Below are 24,326 nucleotides of genomic sequence, written 5' to 3'. Positions count from 1 at the left end.
CACACGTGGACCCGGGACCCACAGAGGAGGGGGGATGGCACACAAAATTAACAGAGCGGGGAGGGACACAAGACAAATCACAGAACATAAATTCACGACACAGAACAACCCCCGACCTCCACACCACACTCTAGGAACACCACGTCTGTACTCCTTCCTCTTGTCGCTACTCTAACCTCCGACACTTGGAACCGCATACTAAACTCTAATTTACGGGTGCCCCAGCCCAACTATAAAAACCTGCAAGACGGACGACGGAGGCAACGAACTCAAGCCGGCGAGTTGCAAGTCGAAAGTGTGTAGTTGTTTTTTGAGTCAGCTCATTTATGGAGCATGGTACTTACAGTTTCGAACATCCACCGTATTTATTACCCCCCACAGACATTCAACATATTATTTGCACCCTGATTACACTCAACCGCTGTCATCCTTATACCAGCATCCAGACGACATTTCAATAAATACGGTTTAATCAGTTAAAAAAATACTAATTCAATAATTCGTATAAATGATGTGCAAATACCAATACAATGTTAACTGTCCTGTGCAATCACGCTAATAAAGTGCTATATCACCCGGCCCAAAAGCCATCAGTCCATAGTGACGGAGTTCCCTTCGTCACATTGTGGAAACAAAATCCTCTTACGCTTGGGTTAACCACATAAGTTTGTATTTTTAAGCTTTTATCTTTTTTAAATATCTTTTTTTGGATTCACATAGTAATGATATAACATTTTGATTAATTTGTCAAATCATTCTATTAAGTGATCCAAAAGTTGCAAACTCAATAACAAACAATAAGTAAAAATAAAGATAATAATCCAAATAAATGAAAATAAAAACTCAAAAACAAAATAGTATTACAGACCTTTTTTCAGGCCTCTACCTAAAATCACAAACAACCATTTCCTTTGAGGAGAGGGAACGGAAGAGGTCAAATGACTTATTTGGGGGTTTTATGACTCGTTCCTATACTATTCTATTCTTTTAATGGAAGTGATACGAAATGATGCATTTTATTTAAAATTGCATTAGAAGTTCTAATTTTCATATAGTTTTATGTCAAATTACACAAGAATGCACTAGGGATGGGAACGATTAATCGAATATTTGAATATTCAAAATTATTCAGGTATTCGAATATGAGTTATGAATTTTTTTTTGGGAGGGGTGCCTAAGTTGATTACATATTATCAAATGGAATAATTCAATGCATACGACAGTGCCATAGCTAAGTGTGTTAGGTCTAAAGGTGTGTTTTGCTCCGCCATCAGATCTAGCTAGTTCTAGCTAATGATATGGCTGCTGCCCCTCCCTACTCGCAGATCACGCAGACTCAAACCTCATCTAATGCCCAAATTCGAGCTGAGAGCGTCTTCTCTACAGCTGGCCTGATTGTGAATCACCTCCGCACCCGCCTCTCCCCTGAGCATGTAGACATGCTCATATTCTTAAGCAAGAATGAGTATTGAATAGCTGCATTCTGTGCATAGGCCCTGTTATAGGTTGTTGATCTCTGTTGTAATAGGGTTACGTTACCCTAACCCGTTATGTTGTTCGTGTATGATCCCTCTTTCATTTAAAAACCAAGTTATGTTTTAAGCATGAAAGCTGTAGGCCTGTAGCTGTCAACTGTTAACTGTGATCACCAGTTCAATACATTTGACAAATTCGACTTGGTTTCTTTACTTATTTGAACATGTATTTATTTATTTTTCAAAATTATTTATTTTTTGTTTTGTTTAGGATATGTACATTTCGGTTAACCGTTTTTTTCGGGGTCAAATATACATTTGCTTTCAAATTCCAATCCCTACCATGCACCAGCATCATAACCTGTTTTCAGCCTAGCAACTGTGTTTAAGTGGTTGCCAGATAAGGCTACAGTCACCATGCCTTGGTGTGATTCTTTTTCTTTCTACAGCAGAACTCCTCTGGAATAAATATCCCAAAGCCACCCAAGCCGCCTGATAAGCCATTGATGCCATATATGAGATATAGTCGTAAGGTAAGTACACAGTGTGAAATTGGTGGCTTGAGCACATATTATTGACCGATTATTTGCCACATAGTAACCAATGTAAAAATTGCACCCATTTTTTACAAGGCATTTAACTAAAACATTTAATTTAAAAACATTATGACACTAAAATGAAACTCGGACTAATGGGCACACAGAGTGTTAATATTAGTCAAACTGTTTCTTGTAATGCGCTGGTTTTACTGAGAGCATCTTTGTCAAAGCACACGGCCTCCTCTGGTTTGTGACCTCTCTGCTAAGAGATACCCACCTAAAGAACCTCCAACCCAACCCCACACCCATGTGTGGTTCTCATCACCAGGTTTGGGATCAAGTAAAAGCCTCCAATCCTGATCTGAAGCTATGGGAAATTGGGAAGATAATCGGTGGCATGTGGAGGGACCTCACTGATGAGGAGAAACAGGATTATTTGAATGACTACGAAGCAGAGAAGGTTGGTTGTTTTACAAGGGGTGTCTTTGGGTTTTGATTCTGATGGGCGGTAAATGTAGACCAGTAGATGTATCTCCACATGACTCCATACTGTTGTGGTTCCCTCCTGTCACCATTCCTTTCCTTTTAACAGTATTTTGTATTAATGGCCCGCATGTCAATGTGGCCTGCTGACATTCTTGTATTTTGTCATTGAAATAAGGAGCCAGCTTACAATAAAAAAGCATTTCAATAGACTTAAAGAACTTGTATATTTAAACAAGATACCACTGACAGATGTAAGGGCTAAGCCCACATTTCCTAAAATCCCAGAAATGCAATGTTTAATGTAGTATTTGAAATCTTTCAAATGAACGAAAGCATTTCAAAAGCGGTAAATAAAGATATGTTTTATCTTCTATAGAGGACTACTGTCAATCATTGTGCCATGTTAACTTTGTCAGTTGATTTAAAATTAAGGAACCTTCACGAAAATAAGACTTATGGGTCTTTTATATTCCTTTTATCTGATCATTATTATTAAACGAGGGGTCCGTGTCTGCTTGCCATCTCTGTTTCCTCGTCATTCTTGTTCTTTTTTCCACCGTAGATTGAGTACAATGAGAGTATGAAGGCCTATCACAACTCGCCAGCCTACCTGGCCTACGTCACTGCAAAGAGCCGGGCCGAGGCAGCTCAGGAGGAGGAGAGCCGACAGAGGCAGTCCAGGCTGGACAAGGGCGAGCCGTACATGAGCATCCAGCCAGCGGAGGATCCAGATGGTGAGGCCTCTCAACTAAATGCTTTGTTCCCAATTTAAAGCACTGTGACAGAGCTGTGATCACTGTAGCTCGACCGACACAGAGTTGCCAGTTCATACACCCAGAGACTGTATTATCTCCCCTTACCCCAACCCCTCCAACTCTGCTACAACCAAGATTTCTGGTTATGCTACCATTTGAAATGTAATTTCTGCTGTTCATCTGCAAAATGAAGGAAAATGTGTCTTTGTTTTTCCCAACTGTTTACATATTGTAGGTATTCCTGGCATTGGTTTAGACATAATCGCAAAATGTACATTCTTTTCTCTGTTGTTTTAAAAACTCACACACACATGTTAGGCACACAAGCCAGAAGAAGACGTTTGAGTTACACCCACCTCAAGGAAATGATACTTGTCTGGGGTCTGGCTGGGTTACAGTGGAAGATAATGATGTACAGGAAAACTACAGATAAAACCAAGTGCTATTTAGAAACACCCAGACCATAAAAATGTCAGAGTCGGTCTCCCACTGGGTTGGGTTCTCGACAGACTGCACGTACGTCAATGATTAAATAAGATTTAGCTCTCCGGGTGGCTGCATAACCTTACAGATTGTACTTTATTAATAAATACTGTCTTAAATAAGTTCCACTCGAAGCTGCTGCCATATATTATTTTTCACTCAGTAGTACTAACCAGCCAGACTAAATTACAAATATTTGCCGAACACTTAACATTTACAACATTAAGCATGTAGATTACATTGTTAAAGAATGTGAAATATCCACACATTAGCAGATTCAATTATCCTGAATCTGTGACCATAAATGAAGCTTTAGAATGTATTACCTCCCCTGACTGTTTCCTGTTGTGGTGGTGACATACCAGCTGCATGAGCACCTTTGAAACGTTCAACTCTGCACTTAAGTTTCCAGGGTGCACACATGGGTGCACAGCAGCAAGGGGTTCAGGTGATGGAAGCGAAGCAAAGTTTTGCCACATCAAAGCCCAAAAGGAGTGCCTGGCGTATGATAGTGTTAACTGGTAGAAAGTGCACATTTAAAAAAGGGAAGCAACCAGTAAATAAATTTGCAGATTGAGAAACAACTCGTGTCATTTAAATAAAATATATTTCTAAATACAGCTATTATAGTAGTGTCTAAAGTAGAGATTTAGATGGATAAGATTCACTCATTTGGTCTGTTGATGTGCTATCAAATTTCAATTGCTGGAACGTTCATGTTCTTGTAGATCGTCCATAACATATATACTAAAACAACTTCCATAACAACATTCCCTGTCATTTACATAACTTGTTTTGAATTGAAGCACAAATGATATTTGTATTGTTTTCCATATAGTGTTCTGCTGGATTGGGTGCTGAATTCTTTTGACATCTCTGAACAGACCTGAGGAGAACTGTATACGGACACAATTCTCTCCATACATCGTAACAGAGCAGAAACAAAGGGATTGTTAAACAAATAAAGTCAGTTATTGAGGCAGAACTAATCACTGTTAGCATCTAATCCATTTGCAAAAAATCATCCCGTATTTAAATGGCGGCAAAGTATACTTTTAAGGCAAAGAGTAACATTTGCGGACGAATGAAAATAGCAGATTACATCTTGAAATTGTCCACTTACCCTCAAGTTGAATCTACTCTACGTCATAATTAACGGCTTGTCCCATTCACCTTACAATAACGGTTCTGCTTTCCTTAAGGATTTATTTTGACATAATGGACTGTACTTAACTCTAACTCTGCATAAATATTGAGCAGTATCTCTCTCATGTTCATACTCCGCTGATATAGCAGTGTATGCATCATTTTCATGTGTATGGTGTTGCTGTAGTCTCTCACAGGTGTATGAAAGACAATAAACGCTGATTTATTTTTTTATGTCTTCAGATTACGACGACGGGTTCTCTACAAAGCACTCGGCTGCAGCTCGTTTCCAACGCAACCACCGTCTGATCAGCGAGATCCTCAGTGAGAGCGTGGTCCCTGATGTGCGCTCAGTTGTGACCACTGCTCGCATGCAAGTCCTCAAACGGCAGGTCCAGTCTTTGATGGTACACCAGGTATGATGAGGTCTTCTATACTTCACGTAATTGTTAGTTGGGGCTTAATAATGTTATAACCGCGGTGCCTGTGTGTTTCGTGTCAGAGAAAGTTGGAGGCAGAGTTGCTTCAGATCGAAGACCGCCACCAGGACAAGAAAAGAAAATTCATCGAGGCCACAGAGTCGTTCACAAATGAGCTGAAAAGGGTACGGCATCTTTTCACATTGAATTTGGTCATCGCTTACTCGCACGCAAGCTCATTTGTTTAACTGCAGCTCTGGTTGTGTGCCAGTCTACATCTGCCTTAAGCCACCAGCTGCTGCTAACTCCATCCACATGTTCTGGCAATCATATAGCTGTCATCGTTTACAATTTGTGGCCCCATAATAACCGTTGTTTTGAAATGAGATGCAGCACGGTGCAGTTAAATGCACTGTCAATTGCTCACAGGAGGCGGCGCCATTTAGCCTTTACACTTACAGCAGAAGAGCAGTGAGAAGACATTTGATAACCTTTATTAAAGTAACTAAGTGCATTTACTCAAGTACTGTACTTAAGTACAATTTTGAGAGACTTGTACTTTACTTGAGTATTTGCATTTTTTGCTATTTGTACTTCTACTCCGCTACAGTTCAGAGGTAAATGGTGTACGTTTACTCCACTAGATGTATTTATTTACTTTAGTTACTTTACTGATCTGGATGAATGATTTGAAATATAATCAAGTGTTAATTCAGACTTTAGTTCCACCTGGAGTAAATTCACAAGCAACCCTGCAGTATACAAAGTCATTCAAACTAGCTGCACCTTTACCAGCTTTGAGAACAATTTCATGATCAATCATTATAAAACATATCATATATATTATTCTGAAATGGACCAATCTGCACAATCACTACTTTTACTGTCGCTACTTTAACTAGATTTTGATGATAATACTTTTGTACTCTTACTTCAGTAACATTTTTATTGCAGGGCTTTTACTTGTAACAGAGTATTCCTACACTCTGGTACTTCTACTTTTGCTTAAGTACAAGATCTGAGTACTTCTCCCACCTCTGGTTATAGAACTCATTAGTTACATACGTAAGTTTGATTGTTTTTCAAACTTGCCCATATAAGTTTAATCTATAATTTTGTAAGTATCAAAAAACATTATTCCAAATAACACATATATAAATGCTCAGGAGTGCAGCAATTGCTTTCACCATTCTACATGTAATGAACTCCCCGGTTGCTGTGCTTTAAAGCTGTGCTGTATGAAGGTGGAAGTGGACATGGAGAAGATTTCTACAGAGATTTCAGCAGCAGAAGAGGCAGCCTGCAAACGCATGGCAGACCGTGAGAAGGATGCAGGAGACCGAGGTGCACGGGAGGCCCCCAGCTGTGTCTTAGCAGAAGAAGATAAACACGTATGTGCCACACACGGCAGCAAGCCCAAAAACCCTCTGAGTGAAGGGCGCAACACAGAAGGCGAGGGAGCAGAAACCAGCAGCACAGAGACACAAGGTGAGCTATCTGGCCGTCATGTTGATCCACCTTAATTAAGAATTCCAGTATTAGAGCTTTTAAAGCCAGACACCAGAGACTTAAGTTTCCAACTTTTCATCAATAAAAAGTTTAGAGGCGCACTATAGGCACTGATGGGAGACGGATTCTGTCATTTCCTTCTTCATCGCAAGTAAGCTTTATTCTATTGGAGTGTCTTCAGTTCCCAAACTGAAAGTGTGTCTTCTCCAATTCATTGTTTCCTGAGCAATTCCAGACAAGATGACATCACACATTTGATATTTAGCAATCTAGTCTTTTGATTTTAGAAAGAGACTTGTATTTTTGGACAGTACTGGACCTCAAGAATAATGAATGTTGAATAAGATAAGATAAGATCTTTGATTTGTCATTGTACAAGTACAACGAAATTACAATAAAGGCTTAGGTCCCCTGTAACCTAATGTTCTTGTTTCCTTGACTCAGGGAAGCCAAAATCCTCTGAAGAGGTTGAGGCTCATCCAGGCAGCGAGGAGGTGGCATCGGAGGACAAGGAGAGTGTCCCAGAGGGAGCCATGGAGGAGGGGTCCAGCGACAGTAACACGGGCTCAGAGACCACCTCTGCTCAGACAGAAGAGGCCCAGCCCAGTGAGCCATCAGAGGGGCCCAGCAGGGCGAGAGCAGCTCTGTCCAACACCTAACTGTTTCACCCTCTGATCATATATATATTACACAGTATCATCTCAGTTTGTCAAAGCATATGAAGAACATCCACATGTTTCAAAAGCTTGAGGCAAAGATGATGTTTTAGCCGAGTTTGAAAACACAAAGGCTCCCAGACATGCGATGAATATAAAGCACTTGGAGCTGACAATGCAATGACCCTGTCCAAAAGAAATGATCAATGGCTGCTACAGTAAGTGTGCCACGTGAAAGCACTACCTTTCCTCCACAGGCTTCTGGCCATTTGGAAGAACCCATACAGGCCCTCTTCAGCACATATGGATACATATCTCCAGCACTAGGTCTGGCAGGGGAAGACAGGCTATTAGAAAGAGAAGCCTGTCACATGAAACAAACATTGTTCAGTGTTATATTTAACTTTGTCCTTTGTATTGTAGTGACCTTGTTGCTATTATTGTTATTTTTGCATGTTGCTATTTAAAAAAAATCAAGTCAGCAAACTTGTGAAGCTGGAGAATATTTGTTTAGTCTTTGTATCAGTATTACAGTGACAGTATTGTCTCAGGAGTTTGTATTCATTAGTAATAAGTATTTTTGTCATCATTTTGTATCATACTTATGTATTTGTTGTCAACACGATCATCAATGCTGTACAATGCTCGACCAACTGTGTTCTCAAGTTTGCTAGCTGTCAATCAAATCAAAGCAGTACGCTTAGAACATTTCTGTGTTATGATCAAATTTGCTATTTTCCGCCGAAAAGCTTTTAAATGTACCGTAATTGTGTACACCGTGTAACGAGGTTTGCTTGAACTTTCCATGTTGTGAAGCAGCTTGAAGAACATTCATAAACATGCAGTCTTCAAATGAATTTCTTTTTGCATATTTATACCAATAAACTTTTCTACCCTGAACAAGCTCTCAATTGATTGTTATGACAAAATAAATGTATGCAAGGTGACATTTATACTTTAAAGGTTCCATGTCATGGCCATTTCTACTGATCATATTTTCATTGTTGAGGTCTACTAGAATATATTTAAATTGTGCAATTTTCCAAACTCACATTGGTTTCTCATACAGCACCTCTGTATAGCATGTGTATTCACTCTCTGTCCTAAACGGCTTGTTGGAGCTCTTGCCCCCCCCCTACCTATGAGCCCAGTGTGCTCTGATTGGTCGGGATGTTGCAAGGCTCGTTGCTGCGAGGAGCGGACAGGTTTCCGGGTCGGCGATACAGCGAGAACAAGCGAAACTCATCCTGAGCACACACAAACACTCACAGCCGAAGTAAAAACAATAAGTGTGGCTTGATATTGAGTAAGAAAAAGGTTTATAACGCTGTGAGAATGGGTCTGTGGAGAGCATTTCTCCGCCATCACAACTCGTCTATTACCAGCGTTCAGGGAGCTCTATGCAAGTCAATGGGGACTCCCTGTTAGTTAGCCAAAGGATCCTGGTGTGTGAGGTGCTCCGCGGATTGGTCCATTTGGACAATGAGAAATGTCCAACGAGGCGTTCTGGGGCAGCATAGACAGGTCTTTTCTGTGTTAGAGTTTTACTCGCTACAGGGTGTACTTTGAGGGTTTGTGACTCTGCAGACCGTTTACATGCAGAAAAACCTTCATAACACACAAGGGAACGGGTAAGAACCGGGAAAGCATGTCATGGGCCCTTTAAATAGTAGACTTTAAAACTATTTTCTTTGATAACATTACTTGAAGCAGTCAGTGTTGCAGAGGTCTGTAACAAACACCTACAAAGTGTGCTTGCATATAGCTATTTGTCCCCTGCACATATAGGTAAGGGAAGTGGGTAAAATGAGAGGGAATGGTTCCGATTTCCTGTTTTCACTACAGAACCAATCTCCTCGTGCTTGTGATGTGATCCAGCATGTTTTCCTAAACTTAAACCATCCATGAGGTTGATACTTTCTTCATGTGTTATCTTTGGTTTTTCCTCTTATAAAATGGTGTTAAGATCAGATTTGACAGTGCTGTAGTTTCAATGTAAAAGATGCCGCCTGCATTGCAACTTGCCCCCCTCTGTATCGTGCGGTTCGCCCTGCCTCAAGTGAAAACAAGAAACCACAACCGCAGACACAGGTGTGCAGAAGCATGTACGCATCGTGTGAGTAAGTGTGCAAAAGGGCCTCATCTTCAATTTACTTGTGTGTCAATGGGTTTTAGACCTTGATTTGTGTGTGATTTATAAGTTATTTAAAAAATATTCCAATTAAAATATGAATGTAGCTGTAAATATAATATGCAGCTGATGGTTAATGTTTGCTGAGCACTTCCAGATAATGATCTATGCAGTGTGTGTCTTTGCAATCAGTGTCTTTTTCTAAAGAAAGTGATTTACATGAACCATTTACATGTCATGCTTTTACACCTCAGCTGCCCCTTGTCATGTATTTCCTTTAATACAAAATGTATTTTGCTAACGTTGCATTTTGACATACACACACTTGATTTTTGAAAATTACACACAAAAATGATTTAAAGAAAATATTGTATTAAGTATACATTAATATAATTGAGTATATTTGTAACTTTTTCCCTGAAAACCCAAACCTGAAGAAAATGGGAAGATGTCACATGTCACAGTTGTATTATAATTATTGATGTTATTGCTGTTTGAACTGATATAATCTACATATTTGAATCAACAATACACTGTAGTGCCAATAATTGCAAGTTTAAAGTCTATGGTTTTCTCACATGATACTGAGGAGAAAAAAGACGTCAGTGAGGAAGTTCTGTCTTTCATTTCAACAAAGGGAAACCACCATCAAACAGAGAGACATTCAGCCCTCTGTGTTCAGCGGCTCTACCTCCAGCGCTCGGCTCTCAGTCAACATGAGGTGTGAGTACCTTATCAAAGTTTAACTTGCATAGTTCAAAAGTTTTTGAATGAGTTGTGGTTAGTGCATTGTGAAGGCTATCTGTAAGTTAAAACAGGGAACAAGTTATTAAAGTAATGTTAAAAGCAAATCTCGTACAAAATGAATGATTGTTAGTTATAGTCTTACAAAACATATGTTCAATCAACAAAATGTACCATGGCAATGTGTTAAATGATGGAAAGTGGTGTCAATGCTATAATCGTTTAAGCGTGTCATAGTTCTTTTTTTAAAAAGCAGACTAATAGCAAGCCACACAAGGTGGTGTGCAGCAACACAGACATGTCGCACGAGGTGAACTTCAAGAATGTTTACTGTTCGTACGTAGCCATTTCAGACAACACTATTTTTGAAGAAGCCTCAACCTGGCAACCAATGTCACTACTAAACTCATGCTTATTATTATCACATCAAATAAACAGTTACTAAGATAGATTGAAAATTGTGAATGATTGAAAATCTTGTCTTATTTTCCATTAGTTACTGTTAGTGACATTTATGTGGAACTTTATCTTTTATATAAATACTGAACTACGTTTTTTCAATGAGCTTCTACAACATTACCACTGGTTGCAGAGGAACCCTATTATTTCCAACAATATGCAAAGCAATGTCACCAGTGATCTGAAACACAACCAAACCTAAAAGATTTGAGCCATATGGAGTTCTGCTCAGCCACTATCAAAACAATTGTATAACGTATTAGAACGTATAACAATGTTGAGGAGCTTTATTCAGTCTAAGAAAATAATAACGTCTTCACATTAACATCTATTACACATAATGATCATACTATTATCCATCATACTATTATAGTACTTGGCCTTCTAAAAATGTACATATTGTTTTTCAGATCTTCCAAACCTTCTGCCAGCTTTGCTGATATGGTTAATGCATTTTAAGGTAAGATCAAAAGCGTTGCACCTGTTATTACAGTTGCTAACATGAACAAAACAAATATGTATATGTTTGTAGCAATTGATACGTACTTATAGGGGAGAGCAGCAGGTAACTAACCATGGCCTTCCCTCAGAAGCACCATTTCCTCTTAGGAAGTGGTTGAGAAGGTGTACCAAAAACCTTTGGTGTAACTTTTCTGATACATCCTGCTTTTATCTGATCAGTTCATTTGTCTTCGATTACAGTGTTGCCTGTTTCAACATGAAGAGAACACAACCAGCCATCCAGAAAAAAACAGCTCTCTGAACTATGACTATGACAACTTCACTATGGACTTTGGAAACTTCAGTATGGATTATAGTGAATATAATAACTACTGTGAGAAAGAATCCAACCGCCAGTTCCGCCGTTGGTTCATGTCCACCTTCTACTCCATCATCTTCTTCCTGGGGCTGACAGGGAACCTCCTGGTCGTCCTCACCTTCTTTTACTTCAAGCGTCTCAAGACCATGACGGATGTGTTCCTGCTCAACCTGTCCTTTGCGGACCTTCTCTTTGCTCTGACACTCCCTTTTTGGGCAGCCAACTCCATGGCAGAATGGGTTCTGGGCCTGCTGGTGTGCAAAGCCATGCACACCATTTATAAGGTCAGCTTCTACAGCAGCATGTTCATTCTCTCTTTCATTAGCGTGGAGCGCTACTTCGTCATCGCCAAGGCCGTCTCCGCTCACCGCTACCGCTCCAAGGCTGTGTTTCTCAGCAAGGTGTCATCAGCTGCCATCTGGGTGATGGCACTGATCTTTTCAATACCAGAAATGAGGTACACCACCGTCAATAACAAAACCTGCACCCCTTACTCCAGCAACTCTGACAAGCTGCGCGTCAGCATCCAGTCGACCCAGATAGTTTTGGCCTTTGCTCTCCCGCTCCTGATAATGAGCATCTGTTACAGCAGCATTATCCAGACCCTTTCAAAGGCTCGGAGCTTTGAACGCAATAGGGCCATCAAGGTGATTCTCGCCGTGGTGGCCGTCTTCCTGGTCTGCCAAGTACCTTATAACCTGGTTTTATTTTTGAACACAGTGGTCACAGCACAAGGAGGAGCGGTTGACTGTGAATTTGAGAACAATCTCCTCTACGCAACCGATGTGACCCAGTGCGTGGCCTTCCTGAGGTGCTGCCTGAACCCCTTCGTCTACGCCTTCATCGGTGTGAAGTTTCGTCACGACCTCCTGAAGCTAATGAAGGAATTGGGTTGCATGAGCCAGTCGAGGTTCGTCAGGTATAAGTACGGCAGGAGGAGGAGTTCAGGGGCCACAGAGACTGAGACCACCACCACGTTCTCTCCTTGAAGCTCTTTCAGCATGGACATCTGCCTACTCACACCTGCACAACTCACATTAGACAATTAGATAAAAGTCTAAAAAAACATACGTTATTTGACATGTAAATAGCCAAGTTTATCATAGAATTACATGTATGTGGGGTTTGGTTGTCTATTTGTTGTGTTTATTTTGTCAAGGCTTTGATTGTTTGTTGAGCTACAGTGCACAGTATTTTGATGAAATCCATTGTGTGAATGTAAAATCATGTTTTTTCTAACTTTTGACTTGACAGTTGAAGTGCACCAAATCATGAAATCTCTGTTCTGTATCGTATTGTTTAATATGTGTTTTGAAACACAATAAAGTTTGATGGAATAACCCTTGTGGGAAAATGGTTCATTAGTGCTGAGTGCATGACATTATTCTCCTAACAATAATCTTACATTTGCTTGAGACAGTAATGTGAAGAGGAGTTCTGTGGAGTTTGAGTTAAATGGCTATTTGACATCATCTCATATCGAACGCAGGCTGAAGTGGATCAAATATAAACACAATTCTATTCTGGGAGACTTTGGGATATCTGCAAATATAGAATTGTTGTACGAAGAAAATAAATATATCGTTTTGTGATGAAACAAAAGAAATACTGATTTACACTAATAACGGTTACGATGTGGCGGTTTTGGAATAAAGGGATGTATATTATTTAAAGAGTAAAGAGCAATTTAAAAAAGAAACACATTTATGTTTGTTTCAAAATGATAAAAATGGGAAAAAGGCAGCTTGATAATCCTCAATGATTTGATTAAGAAAACCTCTCTCTCTCCATATGCTCAGTGTTTCTACACACCAGATGTCATAATGTATCCAGAGATCCATTGACTGTCAGGCTACCAGAGGCAGAAACACCCGAAGCATCAGTTACTGAAAACACCCACGAGCTCAGATCTCCTGCTTGTTTTCACTTGTTCTTTCAAACACTCCCCAGCTTCTGTATTTGCACCCGGCAGGTGAATATATTATCATGGCAACGATTAAACTGCTGAGTACGAGTATATGCAAGCACTTCATTAAAATGATACGGAACTATATCACATGCACTGCCTCTTGTAATAAACTATTCAACAGAAGAGTTAAGGCCTATCCCTGTGTATAAAAACACACCCCTAAGGTTATACACTCTACACTGCTTAAATTATGACATCAATAGTTGGAGTTGCAGGATTAGTGATCCTCAATGCTGATTGGCTCACAGGAAAAAGGGTTGGGATTTCCTACATAAAAAGCATGCAACACATGAAATGTCAAAGTGAATCAGTGGACAGTGTAAGAGTAATTCAACTTTACCACCACTGAATCTTGAACAGAGATAAGGTAAGACGACTTTCCTTTACTTTTACTTAGGATATGAATCGCATTCAAACTAGACAGGATTGTTCATTAATCAGCAACTTGAAACAAATATATAAACAGTCTTATGTGTATTATGGCTCTCTGTCCATTATTATTATTAATATCACTATTTGATTTGTAAACATTTTTGTATTATTGCAAAAGGTCAAAGCAGGGACCTTAAATAGCTATGTTGAAGCAAATCAGGATTCTCCACATGTGTGCTGACATTTCCTAAGATAAAAAAACTACAGAATAACTCATTGCACTACAGATCTATATGCCAGTTGCATTGAATGGCACACTATGTTATTAATCAAGGCGAGGCTCTGCGAGTGGGTGCCCTTCAAAAGCTAACAAACGTTTGGAATGATTTTTTTTTTCTCCAAAAGGAAATTTTTTTGTCTATGGACTACTGGGTCTTAGCTGTTGTAGGAAAACATCATAGTAGTCATGGTAACCAGTAACCAGTCACCTGGTTGACTCATTGGGAACCACTCCTCGTCTGAAAATCGGAGAGGGAGACTAAGATTTCCCCCCATATGACACACCCTTCCTGAACAGCTATTCATGCTGATATCAGCCTATCTTAGCCTGTGTCATTATTAATAGAGGGGTTTAAAAATGGAGAAATGTGTGGGAAGCGTAATATATACTGACTTATGCACTGTAGGAAAGGGACTGTTTCTTTTTCATTGACTTCACCAAGCGGTGAATGAGCTTAACTTATATAAGATTTTACGATTTCAATTAAATATACTTGAATTATGACCTCTATTGAAGAACATTTCCTGCAACAGCACTGCAGATGTTTGCAAACGTTGCTTTAATCACCCGCGGCAACAATACAACTTTGGATAAATGTATAGTGCAAAACTGTGGACCAAATGCACTAAAAAAACTTTTTTGAAGTGGGGTAGAATGGGGAACGTAGCTAGTCAGTGTATTGAACTCAATGATACACCACCACTTTGGAAAAGCCAAAAGATTTTTGTTTATGGAGTCTGAAAAAGAAAGCACTTTTTTTTCTTCCCAAGATTGTTATTCAGTCTGTTAATGGATGGACAGGAAAGGGGGGAGAGATATTGCGTGACATGCAGCAAAGGACTGCCGGTGGGTTTGGAATGACTGCAGTGAATACAGGTGAACTGATCCCTCTCCATTGTGTCTCTGTCTGTAGGAGTCCCAGAAGACAGTGAGCTCTCCTATCATGATGCCTACAGCTAAAGGCATGTCCCAAATGATACCCAATCACATTCTGAGAGTGGGTCAAACTATCCGCCTTGATGCAGGGCAGGAGAGGGCCAATCAACATCCCATTGTCACGCAGCCCAGCAGTAACCATGGCGACGCTGATCTTGATATTTCCCTGGACAGTCTCAACCAGCTCATCATGGAACTGGATCCGACATTTGAACCCATTGATATATACAAAAGTCCGCAGTGCTTCAGCCCTCCTACAGGTAAAGTGCACTTTTAGGCTTCTTTCCTTAGTTCCTACACAGTTCAAACTGTTATTACTCTACTATCAAATCAAATTAAGTTTTATTTATATAGCACATTTAAAAGCGATCTTTGGTCGAGTTAAAGTGCTGTACATGTAATAAAAACACTTTACTACAATCACAATAAAAGACAATCATTTACAACAAAAATATAAAAATAAAAAAACACAGGGAAAAGTCAGGAGTCGTGCTCCGCTCTGACTAGAAGGCCAGGGAGAAGAAGTGTGTTTTAAGAGTAGATTTAAAAACCCCTAGTGTCTGGGCCGACTTCACATGGAGGGGCAGAGTGTTCCAGAGCCTAGGGCCAGCTGCTGCGAAGGCTCGGTGCCCTCGGGTTTTGAGCCTGGTCTTGGGCACTATCAGCAGCAGCTGGTCAGCCGACCTTAAAGCTCTGGCTGGGGTGTAGCGCTGGAGGAGTTCAGCTACATAGGCCGGAGCCAGCCCATTTAGGGCTTTGAAAACAAATAAAAGGAGTTTAAAATGGTGCTGACCTGCTTATCAAATTTAAAAGCGCTATTGAAGGTCACTCTAAGGTTCGTGACAGAGGGGAGGATGTTTTCATTGAGAGAGCCCAGAATATCAACCGGAAAGGCTGGAGGTTGGGGTACAAAAAAGATGACCTCGGTCTTGCTCTCGTTGGACGTTTTTGCTCAGCCAGGATGTTATCTCTATCAAGCAGTCCAACTTCTGTAGTGAGTGTTTGACATTTGCTTTGAGAGGCAGATAGATCTGTACATCGTCGGTGTAGCCGATGATAACTCATACACATCAACAAAGTCAAACAATTTACAGCCTCCAACCTGCAGAGGTGTGACACAGAGCCAAGTCAAACCATAGTCACCATGATGAAAAGAATAGTACACATGGCCTGGGGCTTTGGAAATGTACCATCCCTTTGAGAAAGCTTTATTTTTGTATTAAGGGTGTAATTACATCACCTTAGATTTTCTTACTGCCCAGACTAGTACTACACCCTGAACATGTAGGACTACAGTCACAGGAGAAGATACAGACGAGGGTGGTGCTTCACTTAGACCTGCTCTGATCAGAAAGTGTGCACAAGAGTCACCAATGCATAAATATGGATTTCGTGTTGCATATCTTTTTTTGAGAAATGTTTGGTGAGGTGTTTATGAGACTATGTGAAGAACGAGTTTGAAAGAAATCAAGTAACAGTGATGAGAATCAAACAATGAAAGGTCAATCCGTTACATGAGTTCATGATCATGCTCTGTGTTGATGAGTACTTCTTTCCTATTGTTGCAAAATACAGCATTTCCCCTCAAAACAACACTCACCACAGCACCTTCCTATAGTCTCTGACACATTTAGCTCTTTCTGTTCCAACATTAGTCATTATTATGTAACTTTGGTTTCAGACGCCACCCATCATGCAATGACCACAGGCTAGTGTTTTCTTCTGGGAATAAACTCAGTCAGTGCCCAGCAATTCAGCAGAGAAAAAACAGAACCTCGACTTCACAAGAACAAGTTGAGACTGATCTGAGTGATTTGGGATCGTCACCGCAGAAATGCACAATTCAAAGAATTTAGTTTGGAAGGATTATCCTGAGCTGTGCAAGCAAGTACCTGCATATTAATGTCTCTATCAGGAGCGTGTTTGTACATACAGAGGCCCATCCCTTTCTGCTAACAGAAAATCAAAGCATGAAATAAGAGAAATTATGGAAGAAGCATGTTTTTTTCCATACAGTTCAGTATTTTTTGCTAACACATTCCTCTCCATTCTTTCTCAGACGACTCAGATGAAGAGGACTCTAATTGCGTGCTGGTCCCCAGAGGATGTCCTCCCTGCTCCCTGCCCACTCAGTTCCCATCTGTGTCCCCCAGTATAGCCATCCCTACACCCAGCGGTGTATGCTGCAGCCCCCACGGCACACTGGTGTTCTCCAGCTCCCCTACAGCCTCCCTGCCCCCGCTGCCGTTTGGGAGTGCACCCCGACAAAATCACTCTTCAAGACAAGACACAAACCTGCGCTTGTCACACTCAAACAGAAACAGTGCCGTCTCCCTCCTCTCCATGTCAACATGCTCAGACACTAGCTACATCCTCGGCAGGTAAAACTCACAATAAAAGCAAAGAACAAGTCTACAATATCCATCCATGCAATGACTGATGTGTGGCTAAAATAGTGTCTTAAAATGCAGCAAAACATTAACTCTATGTCTATGAGGCTGACCAGGCGACTGATGCGTGTTTGTAGTTTTCCACTCAAAGTAAAGTTTAAGGGCAGCAATAGCAGTCCCAAACTGGAAAATGTTACCGCAATACCAGAAACGAGTTGGAGCCATCTTCTCATTTCATTTTTATGTTACAGACAAGACACTACAGGCAAAAAATGTATGTTTATTTTGGTCACGTTTCTTTTCTTTTTTAGACTAGTGGAAAGAAAGCCTTAAGAATACACAATTAGGGGAATATTTTATTATTTATTTTCTTTTTGCATCTGTAGATTGTTCCCAATTTCACTAAAAAGATAGCATTATATAATTCCAACAAAGTGTACAATTGATCAAATGTTATAGTGCACATCTTTAAAGGCCATTTCTCGAAGTGTGGTTTTTCTCTGAGTCAGATTGTTTTACAGAGAAGGGTTGTTCAAATCCTTGCATGATTTAATCAAGGATAATATTGAAATGAATGGCTGTTGACCCTTCTCCCTTTCTGTGATGGTGAGGTTCATCTTTATGTTACTGCGTATTGATTTGAACATTGGAAATATATCCTCTTCTTCCAGAGGATGGGAGAAGTACTCCGATCTTGTACTTAAGTAAAAGTAGAAGTCCCATTGTAGGAATAGTGGAGTAAAAGTACAGAGTAGCAAACATTACAAAAGTAAAGTACAAGTCCGACAACATTGTACTTAAGTACAGTACTTGAGTAAATGTCCTTACTTCACATCACTGTCTTCTTCTCTGCCTAGCAACCTGTCCCTGGCCAGTGAAGACGCTGACTCTCCTCCAGAGTCCATCTATACTCGCACGTGCGGCTCCTTCAGTGAAGGGTTCAAAACCAGGACCCCAGATAACAGGCACAGCCCAGATAAGCCCCCGTTGTTAAAGCGAGGACATTTACAGGAGCTTCATGACAAAGGAGCACACAGCAGTCCTGCTTCACTCTCTGGGTCCTGGGGCGATATTCCTCTCCTGCTGGTCAACGGTGAACCTCAGCTGGATACGTTCCAACAAAAGTCTCCTGGACCAGAGATTGACATAATACAGGCCAACTCAAAGCCATTGTCTCCACACAGTGAGTCGCACCTCTTAGAGTAGTCTTTTTTGCTAGCAGCTAACATACTTTCTAACTAACAGTATTATGTATATGAGAAATGTGTAAGTATTTGATTTTAAATGTTTAATATGTGTGCTCACTTTACTAAATACTGTTCACTTTACTAAATACTGCTTTGATTTTGTTTCTATCAGCACCTTCTCTTTGCTGTTATGTAAATGTACCCTCTTTGGGACTAATAACGGATCTCTGATTTTGATTCTGAAACCTCTTTTAAACATTTTTTTTTGTAGGCTTCCAAGCCTGTTTTAATGGCAGCAAGCCCTCAATGAAGTTTGTCATGGACACTTCAAAGTTTTGGTTCCGTCCACATTTCAGCAGAGCAGAGGGTAAGCATTTAAAAAAAAAAAGATAGATATATTTAGCCATGCTTTGAAATGTTTTGGCCTAGCGGGTTTGAGTGTTTCTTCTCAGGGCAGAGGATTTGGAGGTGAACACACGTGCAAATGTCTCTCAGAAATTCATGTGATGTATCATTCGTTGTAGCTGAAGCCCTGTTGAAGGACAAGGAAGTAGGAGCCTTTCTGGTGAGAGACAGCACCTCCTTCAGAGGCAGCTTCGGTCTGGCTATGAAGGTGGACCAAACAGCCGTCGACCCAGGTAAACTATGGATCCTTTCAATGTACTTTTATAAAAGTCGTAGCAGTGTTTGGTTCGGTACAGGAAAAAGAGCGATGATGAAAGCCACAAAAACAGACAAACAATCTGAACACCGTGCAGCACGGTGTCGTCATTTGTCTATCCCAGAAAGCTGAGAGGCCCAGATTCACTTACCCAACTCTGCTGATGTGACCGGGCATGTCTGATGACATCCAGCCATCTGCGGCCAGGCAGGAGACAGCGCTGTTATTTTTTCCACCCGCAGTATACGCTGTGTAAACACAAAAGTAAACCAGCTGTTTATGGATGTGTAAGCAATCACAGAGGAAAAATGGACCTCACTCACGAAACAATTTTGAGGCTTCCTTCATTTGCAGATTTGTAAACTTTTTAGGAATGCAGGATATAATATTCATGCAAGCGCGGTCGACAGAAATAGACCATTTCAGTGTACAGTGATGACAATGTCTTGTACAATATTCCTCTGCTTGATTATCCCCGGTCCAGTAAATTATTCTAAATATTTTTCTTTCTGACATCAATGTCAGTTTGAGGAAAAAAAAATACATTGATGTAAGGGTTTTACTGCAAGGGCAATAAGAGAAAAACTGTACTGCATCATAATGTTAAAGGTTTGTTGTTTTCACATTATTATATTTCATCTTATAACATATGTTTTACAATGTACAAACTCATAATGTTATAATGAAATATAACATTTCTTTTTTATTTTGCAATCTTATGTATTTTCTGAAATATTTTTAAATGTGTGGATCCATACATTCTGATTAGACGTTTATTAAAATGGTGTTGGTTGATGTGTACTAATCTTACAACTCTACATGTGCTGGGCATCGTGAAGCAGGACACTAATGTCATGAGCCATATGAAAAAACTGTCAGTGCCATTCCCTTCTGTCAACACCATACATTCTACATTAACTTCATTGTTTTGTGTGACTTTTATCAAAGCAGGAGAGGTCAGTGAAAATCTTTTCAGACAATTCCTCATTGAATCATCAGCTAAGGGTGTGCGCATCAAAGGCTCTTCTCAGGAACCATACTTTGGTATGTAAATGTTAACAACAAGACCACTGTGTTGCACATGTAGAAGTCAATGTCATTGATAACTCACTGAACACTCACCCGCCTACGCAATACATGTACACATCCTGGATTGACTGTCTGATGATGTGTGCCACACCAGCACTGAGTCAGCCATGTCTGGCCTCTTAAGATGTGAGTGGGCAGTTCCTAATTTGATTGAATGAGTTCAAAGGGAGTGTTCTCACGTCCACAGAGCCATTATCAGGGTTTATTGTGGCCTGTTTTCTTTGTTATCCGCTTCCACAGAATTCTATCTTCAATAAATACAGCTGTGGTGGCTTTGTAAAATTCCAACACAAGAACAAAACCAAAAATAAAGTATATTGAACCAGATACAGGGTATCATCCTCTCATTATTTCATTTCAGCTAAAAGTTTTTTATATCATGTAAAAAATATTCACACTTTTCTAATCTTAAGAGGATAGTGGACTAGATCGAATGTTAAAAACAATGATTTGATTTGTGTTATCTCTACAGGTAGTCTCTCTGCTCTGGTCTACCAGCACACTATCTCTGCTTACGCTTTACCCTGCAAATTAGTGCTCCACTCCCAAGGTATGTTATTACATACTTATTTACCAGGTGTGTGTGTGTGTGTGTGTGTGTGTGTGTGTGTGTGTGTGTGTGTGTGTGTGTGTGTGTGTGTGTGTGTGTGTGTGTGTGCAAGTACCTCAACATTTTACTTAAGTACAGTACTTGAGTAAATGTACTTAGTTTGTTTACACCACTGCTTATTTGTCTGCACAGATGCAGCAGATGAGAGGGCTCAAGACAAACAAGCATCGGAGGACAAGAGAAAAACAGGTGGGTCAAATTAACAATATAAAGGGAGTAGATAGTACAGCAAAGAAGAATATAAACCGAATTTGTTTATGAACATGTAAGTTAACTAACACTTATTTTCACGCTATGAGAAAGTTATTAGTAGCCTAACGTAGGAAGTGCCAGTTAGGTTAGAAGAAAATAAGGCGCAGCAAACACATACAAAATAAAAAAATGCGAAAAGTAGACAACAATTGGGGTTGAAACGAACATTAACAAGACCTTACATTAAGTCACACAAATTCAACTTCATTAAATAAACCAGTGTTTTTACCTTTTCTTCTCTTGTAGTCACATTGTTTGGCAGATAGGCCTATGTAGAAAAGGCTAACAGTAGCTTGTCCCTATAAACTTGCTAACTTAGGTTAAATTAGCTAACAGCTAACTTTAAGGTAACGTTTCTTCTTTAGGACTGATCTAAATTGTTTCAGAAACACCTCAATGAATAATAACTAAATGTTAGTATTAAAAGTTAATTGTAGCATGTTGTATTGCAGCTAACAAAATGAGAAAAAAGTATTAGGCTACTGTGTAGTGGGTAGCCTACTGTACATTTAACCGTGCTGTAATCAGTCTATGGCTGTAATCCAGGTTAGCTAACGTTAGCAAAGCGCAAGGTGTTACCATAGAGCCGGCCCGACCCATTAAGCAACATAAGCGGCCGCTTAGGGCCCCGCAGTCACTAAGGGGCCCCCTAGCAAAAAAAATTATTTTTTTTAATTTTTAAATTTAAAAAATAAATACATCTCAGTACACCGTCGCCGTGATAAGTATGTTTAATTAATTGTGTTAATATGCCTAGATTGCCTACTCTCAAAGTCATGTATTATATTACTGAGACAATAATATACATTAACCGTGCTTTACCTGAACCTCATCATGACACGAGAGGACGGCAGGATTGTAATTTCCCGTATTCAGTGAATGCAACAGAGGCAAGACACCAGACCAACCAGAGAGTTGAATGGAAATAAACATCTGTCTTATTGGCTGACAGGTACCTATCCTGTGAGCTGTGACAATGTTTAAAATAAACTGTCAGTCGGACTCAGAGTTTTTGAAGATGGACATAAGAAAACATTTTCTTAAAAAATACGACAATTCTCAAGTGGTGGCTCACACAACAACCCCAGAGCCACCACTTGAGCCAGGTAAACAAGGTATGTAAATGTCAGTAAACTTCCAAGTTATGCGAACATGTAAACAAAGCATAAATTACAGCTAAGTTGACGTTACTTTGAATCGAGGGGGTAAGCTAAACCGTTAGCAAGTAGCTATAGCTAGCCAGATATATTAAATAAACACTGTCATATAATCTAAATGTAATGTTTTTTAGCGTTACCTGGTGATTTCAAAGAAAGCTCTCTGGGAAATGTTGACTTACTGTTCGACATGAAGCTAGAAGCTACCTTACAGTACACAGACCCGGCGTCATGGGCGGGGCCCCCATGGGGCTGGGCCGCCCATCCAGGATTTGGGCCCGAGTTTTAATCAGGGCTGATAACAACATTGTAATTGGTTTTATTATTATGTTTATGGTTGTATTTGTAGGGCTCTGTCCTAATATTTACTTTTTGTTTTAAACATGTTGAAAAGATTAGTTTAATATCATTTTTTTATTTTGCTATGAAATTCCTGAAATGAAATTCTGAATGAAAGGCTGCGCGCGAGACTGGTTTTTCGCTGGGTTGAGTCACCGTGGGTTTTGTGAGTGAGATGCCGGCACAGCAGGCCTGTCCAGTTTACTCTTGCAGTTAGTTTGGTATTATCATTTATATTTATCTGAAAACAATGGATATCAGGTAGTGGTTCATGAAAGGAATAATGGCAACTCAGCGCCAGATGCCAGGCACCATTAGAAGAAATCAGTTAGGCTTACGTTACTAAATTATAAAAGTAACTAGTAACAAGTTACTTTACTTTAAAAATAATAACAATAAAAATACAAATGTTTGTGTTGTTCTGTGGCACAGTAAGACAATGCTTTCTGTCCTGCGCACAGTTTACATTTGACCGTAATATTTTTTGCGTCCTTTATCCCCACAAATTGAAAATAGTGGTTATATCTCCAAGTTGTAAATGCGCTGCTGCTCTCGCTGATACTTGCATCTGCCATTGTGTGTGTGTGTGTGTGTGCTGGTGGTGAGCGTTGCCGTGTGTGTGTGTATGTGTTAGCATTAGCAAGTGTTCGTGTGTGTGTATTTTTCCCATAAGGCAAGACCCGCCCAACTCTGTCTCTGATTGGCTTACCCTGAAATGTTACCCCACGTTAACCAATCATCACTCCCCTGGTTACTTTCACTTTTCCATGGTGCTGTGAGAGGACATCGCTGTATTCGCCTGTAAGTTACATCCGCAGGGAGATTCGGTTCAGTTCCATAACATAATGTAACGCAGTAACGCACCCATTTAAATCACAGCAACTATAACGGCGTTACTTAATGGGAATAGGTAACTAGTAACGCTATTAGTTACCGCAAAAAATAGTTGCGTTACAGTAACGCATTACTTTGTAACGCGTTAGTCCCAACACTGTTGTTATGTGACAGTATTTCTGAGAAACAGTCAGCTGAAATGGTGGCATAGTTGCCACTGCTTTACATGTCAACAGCATGTTTGAACGTATTTGCAGCAGTAAATGTGGCTGTTTAGCCACTGACGTTGCCATAACAACACCTGAATTTAAATATGCAACCTCTTTTTGTGACAGATTTTTGCAAGAAATTATAATTCTTCTGAATGATATTCCTATTGACAGCTAGTTTCTATGTGAACATTATGAGATGGACAGCCAGAGGGAATAAATGAAAAACAGTTATGAAATAGAAATACTATATGACAAAACAAGAATACAGTTTAAGGGATTTGTAAAATATCCATAAAGAAAAATCTTACAGTTCTGTTTCATATGGGTGTTGAGAGATGTATCCATAGATCTCTTAATTTTTCTCTCAAAGTGCACCAGATTGATGCTTTTAACTTCAATATAAAAAAAAAAAGTCT

At 39.9% G+C, this 24,326-nt stretch overlaps 4 protein-coding genes across 6 annotated transcripts in view; 3 read left to right on the top strand and 1 right to left on the bottom strand.

Annotated features, from left to right (window-relative positions):
* LOC104966738 (SWI/SNF-related matrix-associated actin-dependent regulator of chromatin subfamily E member 1) overlaps window positions 1-8,368 on the top strand; it is a 180,673-nt gene extending 172,305 nt beyond the window's left edge. The window contains exons 5-11 of one of the 2 annotated variants that reach the window (XM_010795981.1): window positions 1,928-2,008; window positions 2,343-2,474; window positions 3,063-3,234; window positions 5,128-5,300; window positions 5,387-5,488; window positions 6,533-6,791; window positions 7,257-8,368. In XM_010795981.1, the coding sequence (XP_010794283.1) occupies window positions 1,928-2,008; window positions 2,343-2,474; window positions 3,063-3,234; window positions 5,128-5,300; window positions 5,387-5,488; window positions 6,533-6,791; window positions 7,257-7,471 (1,134 nt within the window). In that variant the 3' untranslated portion in view covers window positions 7,472-8,368. Of the gene's footprint in view, window positions 1-1,924; window positions 2,009-2,342; window positions 2,475-3,062; window positions 3,235-5,127; window positions 5,301-5,386; window positions 5,489-6,532; window positions 6,792-7,256 lie in introns of both variants that reach the window. The other variant, XM_010795982.1, reaches the window with a different exon arrangement.
* The window catches only part of LOC104966729 (zinc finger protein Aiolos-like), a 596,491-nt gene extending 576,762 nt beyond the window's left edge, over window positions 1-19,729 (bottom strand). The window contains exon 1 of the mRNA XM_010795969.1: window positions 19,569-19,729. The gene's annotated coding sequence lies outside the window, so the exon portion shown is untranslated. The remainder of the gene's footprint in view (window positions 1-19,568) is intronic.
* Window positions 10,045-12,959, top strand: ccr7 (chemokine (C-C motif) receptor 7). The gene is made up of 3 exons (XM_010795983.1): window positions 10,045-10,322; window positions 11,213-11,262; window positions 11,505-12,959. The coding sequence occupies exons 1-3, from the start codon at window positions 10,178-10,180 to the stop codon at window positions 12,609-12,611; spliced, it is 1,302 nt and encodes a 433-aa protein (XP_010794285.1). The 5' UTR covers window positions 10,045-10,177; the 3' UTR covers window positions 12,612-12,959.
* The window catches only part of LOC104966740 (tensin-4-like), a 13,927-nt gene continuing 3,502 nt past the window's right edge, over window positions 13,902-24,326 (top strand). Inside the window, exons 1-9 of one of the 2 annotated variants that reach the window (XM_010795985.1) lie at window positions 13,902-13,958; window positions 15,157-15,439; window positions 17,239-17,560; window positions 18,427-18,752; window positions 19,028-19,123; window positions 19,281-19,394; window positions 20,369-20,461; window positions 20,979-21,056; window positions 21,249-21,305. In XM_010795985.1, coding sequence (XP_010794287.1) covers window positions 15,187-15,439; window positions 17,239-17,560; window positions 18,427-18,752; window positions 19,028-19,123; window positions 19,281-19,394; window positions 20,369-20,461; window positions 20,979-21,056; window positions 21,249-21,305 — 1,339 coding nt within the window. In that variant the 5' untranslated portion in view covers window positions 13,902-13,958; window positions 15,157-15,186. Of the gene's footprint in view, window positions 13,959-15,156; window positions 15,440-17,238; window positions 17,561-18,426; window positions 18,753-19,027; window positions 19,124-19,280; window positions 19,395-20,365; window positions 20,462-20,978; window positions 21,057-21,248; window positions 21,306-24,326 lie in introns of both variants that reach the window. The other variant, XM_010795984.1, reaches the window with a different exon arrangement.

The sequence above is a fragment of the Notothenia coriiceps genome, unplaced genomic scaffold (genome assembly GCF_000735185.1).
Source record: "Notothenia coriiceps isolate Sejong01 unplaced genomic scaffold, NC01 NC01_scaffold00037250, whole genome shotgun sequence".
Taxonomy (NCBI): domain Eukaryota; kingdom Metazoa; phylum Chordata; class Actinopteri; order Perciformes; family Nototheniidae; genus Notothenia; species Notothenia coriiceps.
This window is presented reverse-complemented; position numbering and strand designations above follow the sequence as displayed.